At 37.8% G+C, this 18,909-nt stretch overlaps 1 protein-coding gene across 2 annotated transcripts in view; it reads left to right on the top strand.

Annotated features, from left to right (window-relative positions):
- Positions 1-18,909, top strand: part of tns3.2 (tensin 3, tandem duplicate 2) — a 42,671-nt gene that overhangs the window by 9,016 nt on the left and 14,746 nt on the right. For both annotated transcript variants that reach the window (XM_007540820.2, XM_016664898.1), the window contains exons 12-16: positions 1,115-1,219; positions 5,807-6,685; positions 13,341-13,471; positions 14,898-15,006; positions 15,100-15,168. In XM_007540820.2, the coding sequence (XP_007540882.1) occupies positions 1,115-1,219; positions 5,807-6,685; positions 13,341-13,471; positions 14,898-15,006; positions 15,100-15,168 (1,293 nt within the window). The remainder of the gene's footprint in view (positions 1-1,114; positions 1,220-5,806; positions 6,686-13,340; positions 13,472-14,897; positions 15,007-15,099; positions 15,169-18,909) is intronic.

The raw sequence follows: 18,909 nt of genomic DNA, 5'->3' as shown, positions 1-18,909 counted from the left end.
AGCAAAATAATTTGACTGATTTGCTTTTCTAAACAATCTTAACACCCAATTCATTGTCAGAATGTCAGAATGTGCAAGAGCAAAACAAGCACATAAAATGTTCACCACTCAGTGTTCTCAAATAAATCAACTTTAAATAAATCAGTAAAAAAATGTAATGGAGCTCAAAACAGTCCTTTTAGTACATGTAAGGTTCCTACTTTTATCAACTGTAATAAAAATGACTCTTGCTTTAATAGACAATTTAGTAAAGTCTGTAAACGCAGGGCGGGGTCATATGGGACAGAAAAGCAAAGAGACTACACATAACGTAGTTATTGGCAAGAATATTTATGTCAATGGTTGCTTTGTCCTCAAAAGAAACAGGGTAGTAAAATATTAGGAGCACTTTCTTTTCGCAAAATTGTGCAACAAACAAACAAAAGAAGACATGAAAGAATAACAAAGAGCACAGGGATGGCTCTGTCTCCGATTCCATTCAGGAAAAGACGCAGCTAAACACAAACTCGGTTGGTCAAGTGTACCTTAAACAGGAGAAAAAAAAAAAGGAGCATGGCAAGTTAATGTCTTACTGCACCCTAAGGTTATAACAACACAACTATGATACCTTAGGATAATTTTAGCGGAAATTTGTCACGTCTATGATGTAGTTTCACTTAAAAATAAGCACCACATGATAAATAAGATAAAGACTTAAATTAACTATTAGTCTAACATTTTTGACCCCTCATTTTTGTCAAGTAACTTTTAAAAAGGAGGATAATCATTAATTGTCATTTGTGAAAGAAAACGTTGTGCGTCCAGGAGGGGGCAGTGTTGGACAGCACGCTAAAAAAATAAAAATAAAAAAAAAAAATTAAAAAAAATCGTCCCGCTCAGTAGTAGCAACCAGGCTCTTCATTACTCAACAGGAAGCAATGTGAGGGATTTATCGGACACGCATATCAGTGAGGAATTTAAATCAGTAGATACTAACACAGGAGGAAAAACAAAGACAAACAAAATGGGAGGATATCAAAATGTAACATCTCATGTTTTGATTTTTATGAGGAATCGAACGAGGGGATGAGTTTTATTCCCTGAGTGACTGGTGTTTGTTATTTTTTATGTCTAGGTAGAGAGCAGTGGTTGAATGGGCGCTGTGTGACGGTGGACTATGACACGATGGAGCCATTAGTCAGACGAGATTCTTTCCAGGACTCGCCTCACCATGAAAGAAGTAAAGTGTACCTTTTATTCTTATTTGTCCTCCCCTGATTTGTCATTTTGTCTGGATTAGGATGGAATCCGCTAATATTGTGTTATGCGAGGGGAAAATGTGATAACATGGAAATCACACTCCTGTGACTTATTAAAAACAACAAAAAACAATATAAAACAAATAGACATTATGAAAGTAGAGAAACATGTCACTGTATAAAACTAAAATAAAACTAGACTGTATCAACAACAACAAAGGTATTTTATATGTACATATAACAATTATTTCATTAAATGAGACAAAAAGAGCAACATGTTTGACAAAATTATCTCCTCAGCTGTGCTTGTTTTCTACATTGTTCATGATTTGTTGGACATAATTTTAATAACTGCTTAGTTCCATATATTTACTACTTAAAAATGTCACAGACTTTTTGCATTCGGTTTACATTTATTAATGTTTTCATATTTTTTCTAGTTTATACTTATTTTTTGCTTTTACTTCTATCTTGATAAATCTCAAAGAAATATGGGCCAACAATGTCCAACAGGTCTTGAAATCTGGGCCAACAGGTCTTCATGAAGAACTGTTGGCAATTTGCACACAATTTTAGTTTTGATTAGATTCCCTCTTTTTTCAGAATCGTTTAAAAAAAAACAGGTGTATATGTCTAAGAAATAATTTGTTGATGAAAGAGAGTCATTCTCTGGTGGAGTACAAACTGGATCGAAAGAGGAGGGATTTCAACACTTTCACACAATTTATTTCAAAAGAGACAATCAAATTTCCAGCTTTCTTTGGATTGCTTTGCTGTGGTTTCTTTCTTGGCCACCTACAAAATATCTCATAATTGTAGACGATTAGTGATAAAGACTTTCCTCTTAACGTTTCTGGGAATTCTCGTGAAAGCAACCGAGACAGCGAACAGACTGGGAGCTGCAGATTTTTTTTTTCCCCAAGAATTTTCAAGCTCCTCGGAATAAAAACACCAACACAAAATCACAAAATCCCACAGCAGACAGCTGAAACAATGGCTTTAAGCTGTGGCTGAGGTTTCAGCTCCAGCTGTTTTATGCCATGGCTAAATCTGCCCCCGCCAGCCGTGTAATTTAGATTTAAAGACTTGTGAAAAAGTGGCACGTAAACACGGAAAACACACACAGGACTGCAAACAGGAATGTGGAACTCAGCTGCTCCTGCGACTGTTGTTTTGGAGCTCAGGTTGTTCTACTTGAACCTCTAACATTTCTCTCCTGTGCTGCTTCTATCACTCCATCCCCTCATCTGCCTTCCCTTTCTATCTGCACTGCTCTCAGGTTCAAGTTGCAGGTTGCAATTTGTCCAGTAAATTCCCTTCCCCCTTCTCCCCCGGAGTCCGCCTCCATGTTTACATTCTCCTCACCAAATATGGGCAGCTCAAGGTCCTTTTGGAGTGTTTTTTTCTTCCTTGAAAGTGCATTATGTGTATAGCACACACTTCCACCTATGCATGCGTGTGTGTGTGTGTGCGTGTGTGTGTGTGTGTGTGTGTGTATGTGAGGCTAGTGAATGATCCACCCTTTAGTTTCCTTCCTTTCCTGAGATGAAAACGCATGAGTGCACCCTCAGCTACCTGTGTTGGCTGGGACAGGATGCAGGGGGGTGGAGGGGAGGGACAGAAACAGAGAAAAAAATAACTAAAGGGTTGAAGGCGGGGATTTGAAGTGCAGCAACGTGAGAGAGGGAAAGGAGAGAGTAGAGGAGGGGGCACACCAGAGAGCTGTTAGCACCTTAGGAGAAAGAATGTACTTCACATGTCGTCCTGCTGCCGAGAAGACGGAAAAACAGGAGCAGAATCAGGAGCTGCTCTGAAACTTTTCAGTCTGCTTTCACTGTCATCCTTCTCTTTCCTTTTCTGCCTGTCATCCGTTTCGCCTCCTCTTTCCCTGAGTCCGGAGGGAGGCTTTGGCAAATTATTTCCATCCTGTTTCCAGTCAGCAGAGCGGACAGTGAAAGTTTCCTGCTGGCTGTGGGTAACGTAAGCTTTCTTACTTTTATTTCTGTTTGGGCTGATTGAAGCTTTGCTCTTTTGGATCTCTGTTTGTCAGTTTGTGAACATCAGTGTGTGAAAAAGCTCTTAGAACCACTGGGAAGTTTTTACCATGCATCTCTGGCACTTCAGTTTTATTGCCTCTCTGCACTCAAGAGGCTGTACTTACACAGCTGTGGCATTCACTGCGTGTTATCCAGTAGTTACTGTACATTGTTTTTCACTTTATCAAAATTAAACCAGCGTAACATGGAACATATCTTATATTTAAGTGGCTTATTTCTGCCCACTTCTATATAATTTAGGGGGTTGACCACAAATTAAAAGACACTGAACAAGCTTATATGCATAAAGTTATATGTGTGTGTATATATATATATATCTATATATATATATATAACTTTATAAAAGTAAATTGTGGATTACATTTGGAACCAATGTTCCAGATTCTGAAGGAAGAGAGGAGGGCAACCAAATCAGTCATCTATCACTCAGTTTTGGAACGCTTCACATTCTGCTGACAAGTTTTATGGAGATGCTGGTTTGATTTTTCAGTGAGACCAGGACCAATTTGGTCCTACTAGCTAGAAGAGCTGTTAATCAGATCTCTTGCTATTCAAACTATAGTATATGTGAGTCAACACACTCACCTTTGTCTGACCCCAGGTAGACACCTGTGATGGACACATCCTTTTTCTCGTGACATGCAGACTCACGCATGGTCCTGTCAGCCTCCACAAAAAGATTATTGTGTTTTCTACACCAACTGTGTCTGAAGTCCTGATTCATGGGCTGTGGTGATGCAGGTGCACACTCCACTGTATACAATCAGTTTTGACTGTAAATTGGAGTTTTCCAGTAGAATTTAAGTGATTCAGAGACAAATTGCAAGAGTCAGTAAACAACAATCAGATTACAGCAAATTGCTAGTGTGTTGTTTTTTTTTCCTATTTAAATGTATGTTTTTTACCATTAAATCTCAGAGCTATAGATTATTGTCATGAGAAGCAGTTTACAAGCGAACCTGGGAAAAAAAAGAACAAATTACTTAGTAAGCAATAATTTTAGAAAGGAAAACAGTGAAACATTCACCCAAAGGGAGAGCTGTCAGTGGAAGCAATCAAAGAGATTATGAAAATTGTCTAAACGATAAATCAACACAGAATATTTTAAAAAAAATACATTCGCTATTTTTTTCAGCTCAAAGCAAATACAAATAAAATGTTCCAGAGAAATCCAGACAGATCTGAGAAAACAAAACATCAGCACAGAGAACTCATAGTAATTTCTGCATTTTATCTTCATCATCATCATCAAAACATCAAAACATAAGTAATGTTGATCATTCCCTGCCAGATCCAGTCATCTACTGTGATCGGCATCACTTCTTCTAGTCACAACATCCTCTTTTCCCCGTCAGTTACAAACCTCAGAGTTAAAATGAGCTCCCACCTCACCTTTGAATGTCATGTAGACCAGAAAGATCTACTTCCATTAACTTTTTAACATTATCAAACTTTGATCCTCTCTCACCCCACCAGATTCAGGAAAACGGATCTATGCCATTGTCTCCTCCAGACCGGATTGATGTAAAGCTGTACTCCTTGCACTTTGCATTGCCTTATTGCTAAAAATGTGCTATATAAATAAAATTACCTTTACCTTTACCTTTACCTTGGGATATCTTCCAGGAGGCTTCAGAGGCTCCTGGAAGCCTCCTGGAGCCTCTGGAGGCTCCAGGAGCCTCCAGAGGCTCCTGGAGCCTCCAGGATCCTGACGAGAGCTCAAAAATATGAACACTTTACACTTATTCTTTATTCTTTTCACTATCTTCCCATCCCACAATGCAGTGGGATAACTTACAAAATAAAATCCCCCTCTTCACTCATCAACACATGAATGGAAATTAACTTCCTTAACTCAAAGAACTTCTCACCCCTTCAAAAGATGCTTAATATTTTAGCTGTTTTTTTGTTTAAATTGTTGTTTTTAAGTCATTTCTGTTAACATTTTGAGATTTTGATAATGTAAAGGGTAGTACAAATAAAATTTATTACTATTGTTATTTTCATGATCGGAAAAGAAATGACAAAAAAAAAAAACATGATTAACACATAAGCACAAAAAAGCAAGACTGAGAGAAAAGTGTATGGAGGACATGATGCTAGAGCATTTGTTGATGTGGGACTGCATGTTGGGTAATAGAGATACATCAATCTCAGTCATTATTTTGAAGGAATTACATTAATTCAAAGCAAGTTTGCTGTTGATGAAGTCTTGATGATGAAGCAAAGTCTTCAAAGTATTAAAGTTGAGAGAAAAACTAGAAGAATCGCAACAAAGTACTGATTATAGGGTTTTTCATCTTGTCATCACATTAATTTTATCTCTGCCTGATCTGGGAAAAATATTTTACTCATGTTTTTGAGATGTTTGCAAAGCCAGAGTGTCCGTGTTTTAGCTCAAATGCTGCCTGTCGTCTGGTTTAAGTTTAGTAAAAACGGCAAAAGAATCTTCCAAAAGTGGTGATTCTCTATTTTTTTAAATTGACCAGAGTGATTTCTGTCTCCTTCCAGGCCCTCCCCATGTGTCTGAATCTGGAAATAGAGATTTATACTCCAAAGTGAGGAAGAAGAGCACTGAGGAAGGAGCTCTGTACCCTCTGCCATCTATCAGCCCGAGCTGCAGCGACAGAGCGCCGTCAGCCAGCAGTGACTCGGGCCTCTCCGTTGCCTCACAGGGGCGGACCGGAGTCAGACAAAGAAGAGGAGCCACGCAGGACACCTGTAGCCAGGCTGAGAAGCTGAGTTTTGGGGCTGAGTCAGACCCAATCCAGGCTCTTCTGGAGGTCATGACTGAGCTGGGTTCTTCTGGTGCTGGTGATGGAAAGGTGACTGGAGATGAGTCCGGACTGGGAGCCACCATCAATGGCGACGTTTCATCAAGCGAGAGGGAGACGGATATTCTTGATGACGAGGACGAAGGTTCTCCTTCACAGGCTCCAGACTCGAGCAGCGTTTTCTCACTTCCCTCTGAAAAAGTACCTGCAACTCAGAGACAAGCCCAAACAGAGTACTCCACTCACTCCTGGGTTCGACAGCAGCAGATGGTGGATCCCATCCCTGAGCAGGGAGCCAGCTGGTCGAAGAAAGAGAGACCAGCACCTCTGGAGCTTCCTGATACACCAACACGAGGATTAAGCAGCAGGGAAGCAGTGAAGAGAGGCTTGTTAGACCAGGACAACAGACAGCCTGAAAATACAACTTCATCCTGTCAAGAAGATGAACTGGCCTCCTTAAATACAGACATCGACGAGTCCATTGAGCAGCTGAACAAGCTGATTCTGGACTTAGACCCCACTTTTGTTCCGGTTCCCACTAGATGTTCTCCTCTGTCCCGCTCGGCCTCTCTGCACACCAACGGCCTAAGCCACAAAGGACAAACCCATCAGTCAGGTAACATTAAACAAAATGCTTGATGTAAAATGTATGAGAGCTGTTAGAAAATATCTGTCCTACCAACACCCATGAAAAATCACAGAAGCGTCATGTTATAGTTTTGCAGAAGGGTTATCTGCCAGTTCGGGCAGAAAAAACGTATCACAATAAACAGTTTGCATCAGTCAAAATCGATAATTACTGATTGTTTTTTGATTTTCGAATCTGAAATGCCGCCATATTGGTGGTGTGTGACATTTCCTTTATTGACCACAGTTTTTCCTCGTGTCATTGTCTATCTTAAAGCAGTTATGAGGCAAACAGTGATGAAACATGAAACTGCTGTTGCCCAAGTTACTTAAAAGGTCGAGTGAGTGAGTTAGTTGATGCCACCAACCTTTCTTCGCTGGGAGTGAGAACAGCTGAAGCTTTTCCTCTCTCTTCATCTCTGGATACGTTCTTAATTGGAGTTCAATGAATATTTTATATATTGAAAATTCAGTTTTATATCAGATGTATTATTTATTCACACTGACTGTGTGTCTGTCACAATATATACATTGTTATTGATTTATTGTCCAGCCCAACTGCTAATGAAATATAAAGAACATCTTTTATTGAAAAGTTTCTTGTTCTATTGTGTTTGGACTTGCAGCTTACCATTTCCATGTCCAAAATTCAGAAAAGGCCTACAAAAAAGTGTGAAATAAGCATAAGTCACTAGCTTGAAAATTAGTTCATACCATGATGATTTCTGTGATTATTTGCTCAGAGAGTTGAAGGAAGTGACAAAAATGTTTCAGAGACCATGGTCTATATTAAAAAAAAAGAATAAAAAATCAGTTTTAAAAAGAGTAGCTGCATGGAGCATTTAAATTTCTCCTCCAGTTCTGGCCACTCCTGCTGTATGTCATTATACAAATATTATACTTCATATTTGCAGTGCAGCTGTTGTAATTGTATCTGAAAATCTCACAATTTTAGTATATTTTTTAATTATGAGTGGTTAACATTATTCAGAGTAAATCGTTTCCCATGCTTTTCAGTCTGAAGAGCTGTAGCCCTACTACTTCGTTTTTTTTGTTGTTTTTTTTATATCTTGCTGTGCGTGTTAGTGTGAATCTAAATATGAAGTTATTCAGCACATTTTGAGAAAGATCAAGCTTTGTCATGTCTACAAAGTATGTCTGTTGCTTTTGTTATACCACTTTTGTATAGTGTGTCACATTATGTTTTTGTCAGTACATGGTACACAACAAAATGTCAGCGTAATTTTTTTTAAATTATACACTTTTAAACTACATCTTGTGAGCATCTCCACATTGTTTAATTATAATCAGATAATAATAGTAATTTAATCACTGGCTTCATTCTGATAGGGAATCTGTGAAGAGAGCTACAGATTAAAGCAGTGACGAGAAATTATTCTAACATCAAAGACTTGGAATCATCAATACATTTTTAAAATACTAGTGGAAACCTGCAAAAAACTGCTTGGCAACTAAAAAGGGACTTTTTAGTGATTATTGTGAAATGAATAATTTTTTAATGCAATTTTTAATATGTAAAACATATTTTTTAATGATCTTGCTCTTACATTTTTTATCTTTTCAGAGATGTTTGTCTCAGTTTTACACAAACATCTTGGTTGGATTAAACTATTTTTTAAAATCTAAATCTGCCAGATATGTACACAGAGTTGTAGCACTCATGCGGTGAAATTTGTTGATATGTCCAATAAAATCACACTGCTGCCCATTTTAGCATGCAATCATATCGTATATGTTATAGTACAATATGATTACATGCTAGAATATGCAATCATATTTTAACATGCAAAATATGACTCCATGCTATCATATGCAACCATATTGCATATGATAATATCATATGCGCTGCATGTTTAAGGAATGCATCTTCCTACATCATCAACAGGTACGTATAGTTGAAACCAGAAGTGATCTTTGAAATTCAATTAAAAAATACTAAGACTTCCAATTAATGAGTTACAACAACATTTAACTTCCCATTGGGATCAATAAAGTATATCAACAAACTTCACAGCAGGAGTGTGTGCTACAACTCCAAAATTCTTTTTATTGTCATTGTGCACAAAATAAAGCACAACAAAATTTCTTTCAGGAGTTTCCAAAGAGATTATATTAAAATTCCCAGATTGTTTAAATACAGAGTAATTTTAGTGTATTTAAACTTGACTTTGAAAGTAATAAAAAAAATGCCTTCAAAATGCTCTCATTAGTCTGGCATTTAGCAAATCTGGAAATCCTAACTGATCTAAAACAGGAAGAGTTTATTCTGATTTCACAGAATAAAAAAATGCAGATGTGTCTTTTTATATAGTGTATATTTTCAACTGTATGTACTAGTGACAGGAATACCAGCGTTTCCTCAATGGTCTGACTGAGTCCATTAAAGCTATCTCTGATAGCCTTGGCATGGAACTAGTTGTTATTGAACCGAGACAGGGTTTTTTTTCAGGCGACAATAAATCTGTCAAATTCCTGTACATATTTCTTGCATTACAGGATTATTGAAGAAATGAAAAGTGCTCCCTTTGTCGCTCTCTTTGTGGTCAACAGTCCATTTGCATTTGTTAAATTCTCGTGAGAATTTTTTTATTTCAGTTAAGTTTCAAACTCTTTGTTTTACAGTCGTGGCTCCAAAACACTCTTGGTGTGGCAAAAAAAAAGTATATTTTGAAATTAAATTATTTGGTTTTAAAGATGATGGAAACACAAACTTTATTAATATATTTTCAAACTTAAAGTGTTGCCTAGTTTTAAGACATATTTTCCCTTTAAATGTTTAGAAGGCCAAACTTTAGGAGACAGAAACTCTTCTTACGATGAGAAGCTTTAAAGATTTTTTATGGTTTTCAATGTCTGCCTGTCTGTCAGAAATATGTCACTTGTCACTTGTGTCAATCCTTGAAGGTTCTCTAGGTTCCTTAGAGTCCAAATTTGAGCTGACAATTGCACAAAACCATGGCAAGCATTGTGTCAAGATTTGCTATGCAGACAGTGAAACTATGGAAAAACCATAAATTACTTTTAAATAAAGCCCAATTGCGACAATTCTGCTTGTAAAAATAAGGCTCCACCTACGCCTATTTAAAATAAATATCACATCAAGCATTACCAGACTGAGAAAAAGTGTGATAAGACAAGTACAATTTATTACTGTTAAACTGTAGTGGCACTGCACAGAAGATTAATCCCAGATGTTATCTAGAATATTTTTTTAAAATAATTGCCCATTATGCTGAAAACACTTATGCTGCCTCACTTTCTAAAATACACAATTTCCAGCATGTTCAGGTGAATGAAGATCTTAAGACTGAATTTCATGGTTTCGTTTTGCTGATTCAAACTATTTGTTTGTATAGCACATTTCAGCAGCAAGGCGGTTGAAAGTACTTTAAATAACAAAAACACACAATTAGAAAGTTTTAAACAAAATACCATACAGTTAACAATTGAATAAACATTATATTTTGATGAGTGCTATCACCAAAATCAGACAAAAATGTTGATCAATGTTTCATTTATTATGGTTCAAAATCAATTCTAAACAGGCGGCTTTTTATTTTTGATTTAAAGGAACTCAGTGTTTCTTGCAGTTTTCTGGAAGTTTGTTCCAAATTTGTGGTGTGCAGAAGCTGAATGCTGCTTCTCCGTGTTTAGTTCTGGTTTTGGGAATGTAGAGCTCTGGAAAGTTGATAGAACAACAACAGATCTTTAATGTGCAGTGGTGCCAAGCCGTTCAATGATTTGTAAACTAACAACAGTATTTTAAAGTTTATTCTCTGAGCTACAGTGAGCCAGTGTAAGGACTTTAGATCTGGGGTGATGTGCTCTATTTTCCTGGGGTTTTTTTCCAGGTACAAATCACCACCAATTGGTGGAAATCTCCATTTAAGACAGAAGTATGTATGTTTGTTGTAGGACAGAGGTTTGTAAATGTGGGTTTTGCTGAAGTTTGGGAGAATTTAGTCGAACAGGTAGTGGAGGACTCTGGTGTGTACACAGTGATAACCAAAGCTTCTCCGTATGTGACACACAATGATGTGTTTACTCTACCGCTTGCCTTGTTGTCACTGGAAATATACAGACCCTGAGGTTATATTATGCAACCACACGTAACGTGAAGTGGGTTCAAGTGACTAAAAAAGATACAATGATTATGGGTACAAATCACAGATGAAGGCAGATTAACCCTAACCTGAAGTTTTGTGTGTTCACACCAAGAGATGACAGGGATTTATGTGATGCAGGGGAGAAAAAAAACTAAACTAAACTAAAAAAAACCCAAAAAAAACACCACCTGAGAACTAAGCTAAACTGGAAAATCTAAAAACAAATAGCACTGAATGTTTATTTTGGATATTTTCTTGATCTAATTTATTGTTCCTTAATAAGGGGAAGAAATAACAGGTGTTTATGTTTCCTGCGGGTGTGACGTGTGTATACATAACCTCTGAGAGCATTTTGGCGTCATGACGGTTTACATACAAGGAATGAGCAATATCTCATGGTGAATTGGCTTCTTGAAGGATTGTCTCATTTCAGAGTGGAACAGTTTAAATTGAGCATGGGCGTAGGAATGACTGACACTTGGAAACCATTTGTACATTGAATGCTGAAGCTTTCCTCTGTTCCTGTAATGCTTTCAACAGTCCATGCCCCATGTGGGCATTTTTACGAAATATTGATTTAACATACTTGGTTTTTTTGCAAGGCAGTCCAAAATGCGATTGGATCTGGAACAAAGATTGAGATTCAAGTAAATCGATGAGCCACCATTTAGCTCCAGTTAACTCTGCATGTCAATGTAATGTGTGTGGAAAGCTTTAATTAAAGTTTCCGTAAATTAATTCTGGAAAAATCATTAATATTTTAGAAATTCTAAAAAAATGTAATGCGTGAATTTGTAATTTTATCCTTGAATCAAGGACTGCTAGCCTGCTGTGACAACCTTTTTCAAAAAGTTATTGCTCAAAAATGAAATTTAATATTTTTGTATTAGCAAAAATGCAAAGATATGACGGAATATAAAAGTACTGCATTTCAGAAAGCAAGAGAAACTCAACAAATCATTGATGATGCTTTTTTGGAAACTCCTTTAATTCTCCATATTGTCCCTCCTTGCCTGGTTCTCCACAACCTGATGGTACATGCTGTACGGTGAATTCATTACATCATATCCACTGGGACAGCGCCTGGAAGAACAGTAAATCTTATTCTGTGACCTCTGTGATGCCATCTGCTTGAGAAACAGTGAGAAACAGAGCAGTGAGAATTTGGTTTATCTGGGACGAACAGGAATGTCCTTTTCAGCAACTCAGACAACTCTTGTTAGTGTCTTTCCTTCAACATCTACCGCTCATCCTTTACTTATTAGTCTTGGCTGCAACCTAGAATTCATGTGCCGGAAACAGGGTCTGAGTGTTTGTACATCAGCAGATTGACGTGTCAAAGTATTGGAGGCTGATATTTCCTCCCAGGCGCATTTTAAGCTGTAACTAACACTTGTCTTGGTTCATTATTATAGTGAGTGTTTTCAGGGAACGGTTTGAAGGAGGAACTTGTAAGCATTCTGGAATGCTTTTGAAGTTTTAACATAATGCCTTCACCCTCTCATCTTCCTGAAAAGACTACAGTCCTGTAACAAATGTGGTGGACATTAGGTGATACTTGAGACATCCATGGAAGCTTTTTTGGCCGGCCCGCTGCAGGGACAGTAGCTGGCTTAGTTGCAGTGGCTCTTTCCAGCTTTTCTTTTATGAGACGTTTTGGGTGGCTAAAATTGAGCCCTTAAAATTTTAGCCTATTCCCAGGTTTTGACCCTCTAAATATCAGCAGCAGAGACTTTAAAGCCAAGCATAACAGGTTGAAGTGTCTGAAAATCAGTGGTACATCAATAAAACGACAAACCCAGCAGCCTCTGCGGTCTTCAAAGAACTTTTTATCCACAAACGACTACGTTTTAGAAATCCTGTGAGCACTGCTTGTACTTCGCTCCCTTCGCTCCCTTCCTCTTGATTGCTAGATTTAGTGTCAGTATTTTGACAGTGTCACTGATGCTTTTATTATTCGAACTGGAGAACGACAAAGACTCAGAATTTCTTCTGTGTTAGTTAATGAAATCAGCCTATTTACAATTTGGTTTCTCAAAATAATTTATTTCAGCTTGGAAGCATGCATATTTACAACAGACTTCAGCATAATTCTGAACTCAGAGGACACTATTGTATCAATAAGAAAAGAAAAAAAAACAAAGATTGTTATAGCAGATGTTTTTCAGGCGAGACACGGCGATGTTCCACCATCTGTTTATGGTGCAGGCTCTATTAGTCACACTAGCTGTACCTCCACTGATAAAACACATGGAGAGAAGCTTTTGTTGAACGCAAACACTAATTACTGTCATCGCCCTTTATTGCCAAGTCGGCATGTGTTTACAACAAAGTGTCGATTTAGTTTAACGTCACGCTTTTTTAAAAACATAACTAGACTGTTTGTGTGTGTAAATGTGTGTAGCAACAGAACACATGACTGAGTTTGATTCTCAAACGGATTGCGTGTCAGATTATAATCTGTTTTACTGTCTGGCTCCCTCCCTCCCTCCTCTGCCTCTTTATTCCCCTGATCAGGGTGGAAACAGCAGAAACATGTCAGCGACGTGATGGACTATGGTGGCCCTCAGAGTCCAGGATGGAAAAGAGGCGGAGCTCAGAGCTTTAAAGGCTCCCCAGCCAACAGCCCCTCCTTCTCAAGCTCCCAGGTAAACTCAGTTTCAACTCAGCTGACTTACTGGCAGGTAGAAAGAAGGGGAGGATGATTAAATCATTTTGGATTTAGAGCTTTTGTGCTGCATTGAATTAACAATAAAATGTGCTCGCTCACATTTTCGATGTCTTTTTGCTGCCGTTACACATACAGAGGTATACAAATTATTTTATCAGGTAACATTTGGAGCTCATGAATAAATTAGACTTTATTTTAAAAAAAATAAAGTCGCAATATAGGGTGCGAAGAGCATAAACCTAAAACATTTTAGTAAAAATAAAATTGCGGACAAGAAAAGTACCTACAGCTTCAAAATGTTGAAGAAAAGTGAAGAATTTTTTTGAAGAGATCTCCACCTGCTTTTGGTATTTCAAAATATATAGACTTTTCTGAGAATAGGTCCAAAATCTCAGCGCTGTGATGTTTTAGCTTCTTCATAAACACTTTTTCGGCATGACAAAATGCTCCATCCCGCCAGAAAATAAATCACCACCAAATTTTTCCAGGATCGTTGGATAAAGTTGCCGCTGCAGAATGTTTTGACCCTAGCCTTTAATCATTTCAGTGCTCTTGGGTCCGTATTGTAAGAGAAGCATCCCAACACCTGGACTGCATCAGGATGCTTAACTGTTGGCGCCACACAGAGCTCAGGGAAGCTCTTACTTTTTCTTCTCGAGATGTTAGGCACATATTAACTTTTTGTTGAGTTTTGATGTGTCCTTCAACTTTTTACTCATCGGACTAGACTGACTCTGTTACTTTCCTTCGTGTCCAATGGTCTTTACTTCATTGTGAACACATTTGCTCTCACACCCACCTGATACCAGTGATGAGCAAACTCTGCACTTGTGACAATCTGATCTTAGTTTTACTGTTTTTGAAGGAGGAGACAGTTATACAGCTTGCTGGACTCTGAGGGATGTCTTGATTTTTTCCACCTTGATAAACCAGCAAAACTTCAGAAATAAAGTTAGTTGATCATTTTGGGAAAATACAGTAGAAAATTTGTTTTTGTTAAAAACGTTTTTAAGTTATTAAGAGCTTGAATAAATGTGAAGCAGATTCATTGGAGAGCAGTCTTAAAACTATCTTAAAAGTCCCCATAGAAACCTAAAGAGACAAATCATTTATGCACTTCCAAAACATTTAGGTGTCACTGTATGTTTGGCTTTTTTGTTTTGGAAAATCTGGACTTTTCTTTTCTTTCACCCAGCCTTTTGCCCGTGTTGCATGAATGGCCTGAGTGTTTACACCAAAACACACATTGCAGCCACACACAGATCACAAGACTGATGTCTGCTGCTGTGTGTTTATGTGTGTGAGGGGGGAGGTTGTCACCTCTTAGCACTTCATAAAAAACATTTCCGATGCTCATTCTTTGTTTTCTCCTCACCTCGTTCTCCTTGCTGGTCTTTTTAAAGCATGGTCATCTCTACAAAACTAACAGTGTGGATTACCGCGGACAAGTGGACAACTCTGACTTCATCCCAGCGACTCCGGCATTCCCATTGTCTCCTCCAACGCCCTATGGTAAGATATGATGTCAAAAAAATTGAGCCCCTGTGGCCGTGGGTGTGTCTGCATTTGGAAATCTTATCAGTTTTTTTTCCCTTTTCTTTCTAGTGAAACATTTCTCTGAGTTTTCCCAACTCGGTGCTGGCAGACAGTGGGACCAACACAGCTGGACACAAGGTAGTTTTTTTCTCCCCCCACAAAATGAATACTTGGCAAGATGCAGCACTTCACATAAAATTACCCATATTCCCTGAACTTTTTCACTTTGTTGCGGATTTGATACCATCTCCCTCAAATTTGCATGTCTATGTGCCTTTGGCTTTTTATGTAAAGTTGCCTTCCAATCTGCTTTCCATCCATCCATGGAACAGACTCTGCAGTAAATATGACAAAATTACCCCCAGTTAACATGAATTGTCATCATGCTGAAAACATGACTTGTCACCTATGTAACGCCACTCACCGTGACACAAGAAGGAAACAAATATAATTTTTTACAAAGGAAAGAGTCAAAAATTGTAACGCACAATGACTTGGATGCATTATTTTAATCTGATTACTGGTTTGGAAATAATAACCCATTAAGTAGAAAGTGGTCATATTAGAGTAACGTGTTACTGTCATCACTGTTGTGTCCCTTTCATGTAATTTGACACTTTTAACGTGGGATATCAACAATGTGTTTCTTCTTGCCGCTCTTCTGTAAGGATCAGATTTATAGTGCCTGATAAGTAGCTGACGTCACGTACAAACAGATTCTCCCACTTTTTCCCCCACCTGATAATGATGCGCCACTTTGTCTTGGTCTATCACATTAAAACCAAATAAAATACATTATAGCTTGTTCATTTAATGGGATAAAAAAAAAAGAGAGAAAAGTTCATGAGTACTTCTGTAAAGCTTCGTGTATGATTGTGTGTGTCTGATTAAGAGTTAATCTCTTGATTTCAGATGAACAAGGATCAGGAGAGGGTTGGAATGTCCTTATGGCTTAACACACCAAAAACACACACATTGTCTGGAGTTTGTGTTTACTGGCTGGACATGTGAACATGACTTTTTGATTTTGGTGACTCAAAGGCAGACTTATTTTTAATCAATTAGGATTAGACATTTCAATAATTTCAGAGATGGGATTGCATAGCCCGCTAAGGCCCTGTGGGATAAGCTGAGGCTGGATTCCTGCTAATAATAGCTAACAGAGGAAAGGAGCTCTGCTGACAGGATGTCCACTCGTGTCCTGTTCAGGGAGGGTACAGGAGAAGAGGGGAGGGTCTGTTGTTGTTTGAACATCCTGCTTGAGCAGATATTCAGCTCACAGCTGCAGCAGGAATTTACTGTAGTGTCAAAAACACGATTGTCTTTCAGAGGTCGGAGCTTATATCTGATTTGAGACACTGTTGTTCTGCACTAAAGTTAGGTTGAATGTTTTGCTGATATTAATGGTCATGCTATTCCTAGTGCCCTTTTTTCTGTGTGTTTTGAACAGTTTGCCCCCTTAAAGGGCAGTTCTGCTTTGTTGTAAGCATGTTCGGTGGAGCAGGGGCCGATAGGATAGAGGGAGAGTTGTTGAAAGACAGAACAGAAAAGCACCTGATTTTCTCTCCCTGTGAAACAAAAGGGCACAAAATGTCTTTTGGTTGCTGACATTTTGGGACTCAGACAACAGTTTCCTGTTTCCCACATTAAATGCAAACAGCTGTCTGGGAAATAATTTGCTGTGTCTCGCCAGGAGCAGTAAGATTATCCATTTAAATAATTGTCATTTTATTTTAAGTCATTATAAATTGTGCCACGGCTGCACGTCTATGAACTAAAGACAAAGAGCTCTTTTATTTGAGCTTACAGTTAACTTTTTCTTTGAGTTTTGCTCAATCTAAGCCTTACACTGAAAAACACTATTCTTGAACAAAGGTTAAAGCTTCAACATTTCAGTTGTATAAGCCAAAAATATTTTAACTGTTGCAATAACTGTTAATGATGCTGTTAAATGCATTGGTTTCTTTTTTGCTGACATATAGAGATGAGCAGATTAGTGTAATGTTTTGCATTTCTGGTGGTAGTTAGAGGGCAGTTCAGTCTGTCAGGCCTGAATTTCACATGATTTAAAATGTATAACCATTTTCAGTCCTATAATATATATTACAGTTAGGAATGTGCATTTCAACAAAATCCAACCATATGATATGAATCAAAAATAAGGAAACAGAAGTGAGAAAAGTGTAAGTTAATCACACTGTTGAACTACCATTTATGAACGAATACACTCAAAGAAATTATTCTTGTCATATTGCAATATAATGTAGTAATGTAACATATTGAAATGTAAACAAAACAAAAATAAAATGTTTAACTTGTACCATGTTGAAGAAAAGCAGCTATTTTTAAATTTAACTCTTTATTATATCATTTCAAAGTGGTTTATTTGGTCTGGATGGAACTTATATCAATTTCAGAAGTTGGTAGAGGTCCCTACTTTAGCTAAAACCGTCTTCATTACAAACTAGATTTTTTTTCATAGCTTTATAGTACCTTTTTTTTAAACAGATAATCATGCCATTAAAGGCAAATGTTGCAGACAGTTTGATTAGCACATGTTTTTCTTTCTTTTGTTTGCAATGTTTTGTTTTGCATTTTTGCTTGTAGTTGGAAGGTTGTTTTGTGAGCTAAGGTTAAAGTGGAAAATTTAATGTTAAATATGATTTATATTATATCTATTACCTCTAAATGTTAGCCTTCATAAGCAGCTGTTGCTTTGCAGCAAGACTCTGGATCTGAATCCTGGTGGTCTGGGGTTTTTCTGAATGGAGTTTGCATGTTCTCCCTGTGGAGATGTGGGTTCTCTCTGGGTACTACAGTCTAAAAGCATGACTATCAGATCAATTGATCTCTCTAATTGTCCTTAGTTATAGAGTGTGTGTGCATGGTTGTTTGTCCTGTGTGTCTCTGTGTTGCTCTATGATGGATTGACGACCTGTTCAGGGTGAACCTCGCCTCTCGCCCAATGACCGCTGAAGATATAAAAATTTACAGCTGACACTTTCATAGTACCATCAAATGTGAATCAAACCAAAGCCCTGCTTCACTTGTGTACTTCCCTGTGTACATGACAGCACAAGTGCAACTCTGAACCGTTACACAACTCAATTTCCATTGTGTACTTATGGTCACATCAAAATAAAGAGTGATATGCAGAAGTGGTCAGCCAGAGGAAGCAGAGTGCAGTGGCAGGAATGTAGATGAGATCTAGCAAAAGGCAGATGGCTCTCTCAGGCAAATACTTGACTGTCTGAACTTAACTGGTCAAAGGTCAGGTGAAAGTCTCAGCGCAGACTTCTTCAGATGGTTTGAATTGTTGTCTGTAATAAATGAGAGGTAGCTCAAGGGCCCTAGAAGCTTCAAGTGCCAATCTGTAGGGATGTTTTATGGTGCAGTAATTGTGTCACCCCTGTGAGATCCATATGTCAATCAAAGATGCTTTTTCCTGAGATTAAAAAGGCATAATACACAATAAATAACAATAATAACATTAACTCAATAAATTGTAATGTTAACCCAGAAAATATTTTTGCTGCCAAGTTATCTTTTAAACAGCTATGATGGATTAGTAGCTGGAGGTAAAAGATTGTTCTGTATGATGGATTCTTTTACATGGAAAGCAAAACTAGGAAAGAAACATTATTTATGTATTTTTTTGCCTTCAACCATATGTAAATAAAGTCCTAACATAATATATAACAGTAAAACACTTTAAAATCATGCAGTTGCTGCTAGTTGATACTATAATGTCATGACGACAGAAGTAGTTCTACAGATGACCTGAATGTCCTGAATTTAAAGGCTTCCATCCATCCATCCATCCATCCATCCATCCATCCATCCATCCATCCATCCATCCATCCATCCATCCATCCATCC

This window comes from Poecilia formosa, unplaced genomic scaffold, assembly GCF_000485575.1.
Source record: "Poecilia formosa unplaced genomic scaffold, Poecilia_formosa-5.1.2 Scaffold10, whole genome shotgun sequence".
NCBI lineage: Eukaryota > Metazoa > Chordata > Actinopteri > Cyprinodontiformes > Poeciliidae > Poecilia > Poecilia formosa.
Note: the sequence above shows the minus strand (reverse complement) of the source record. Positions and strands in the feature narration are given on the sequence as shown.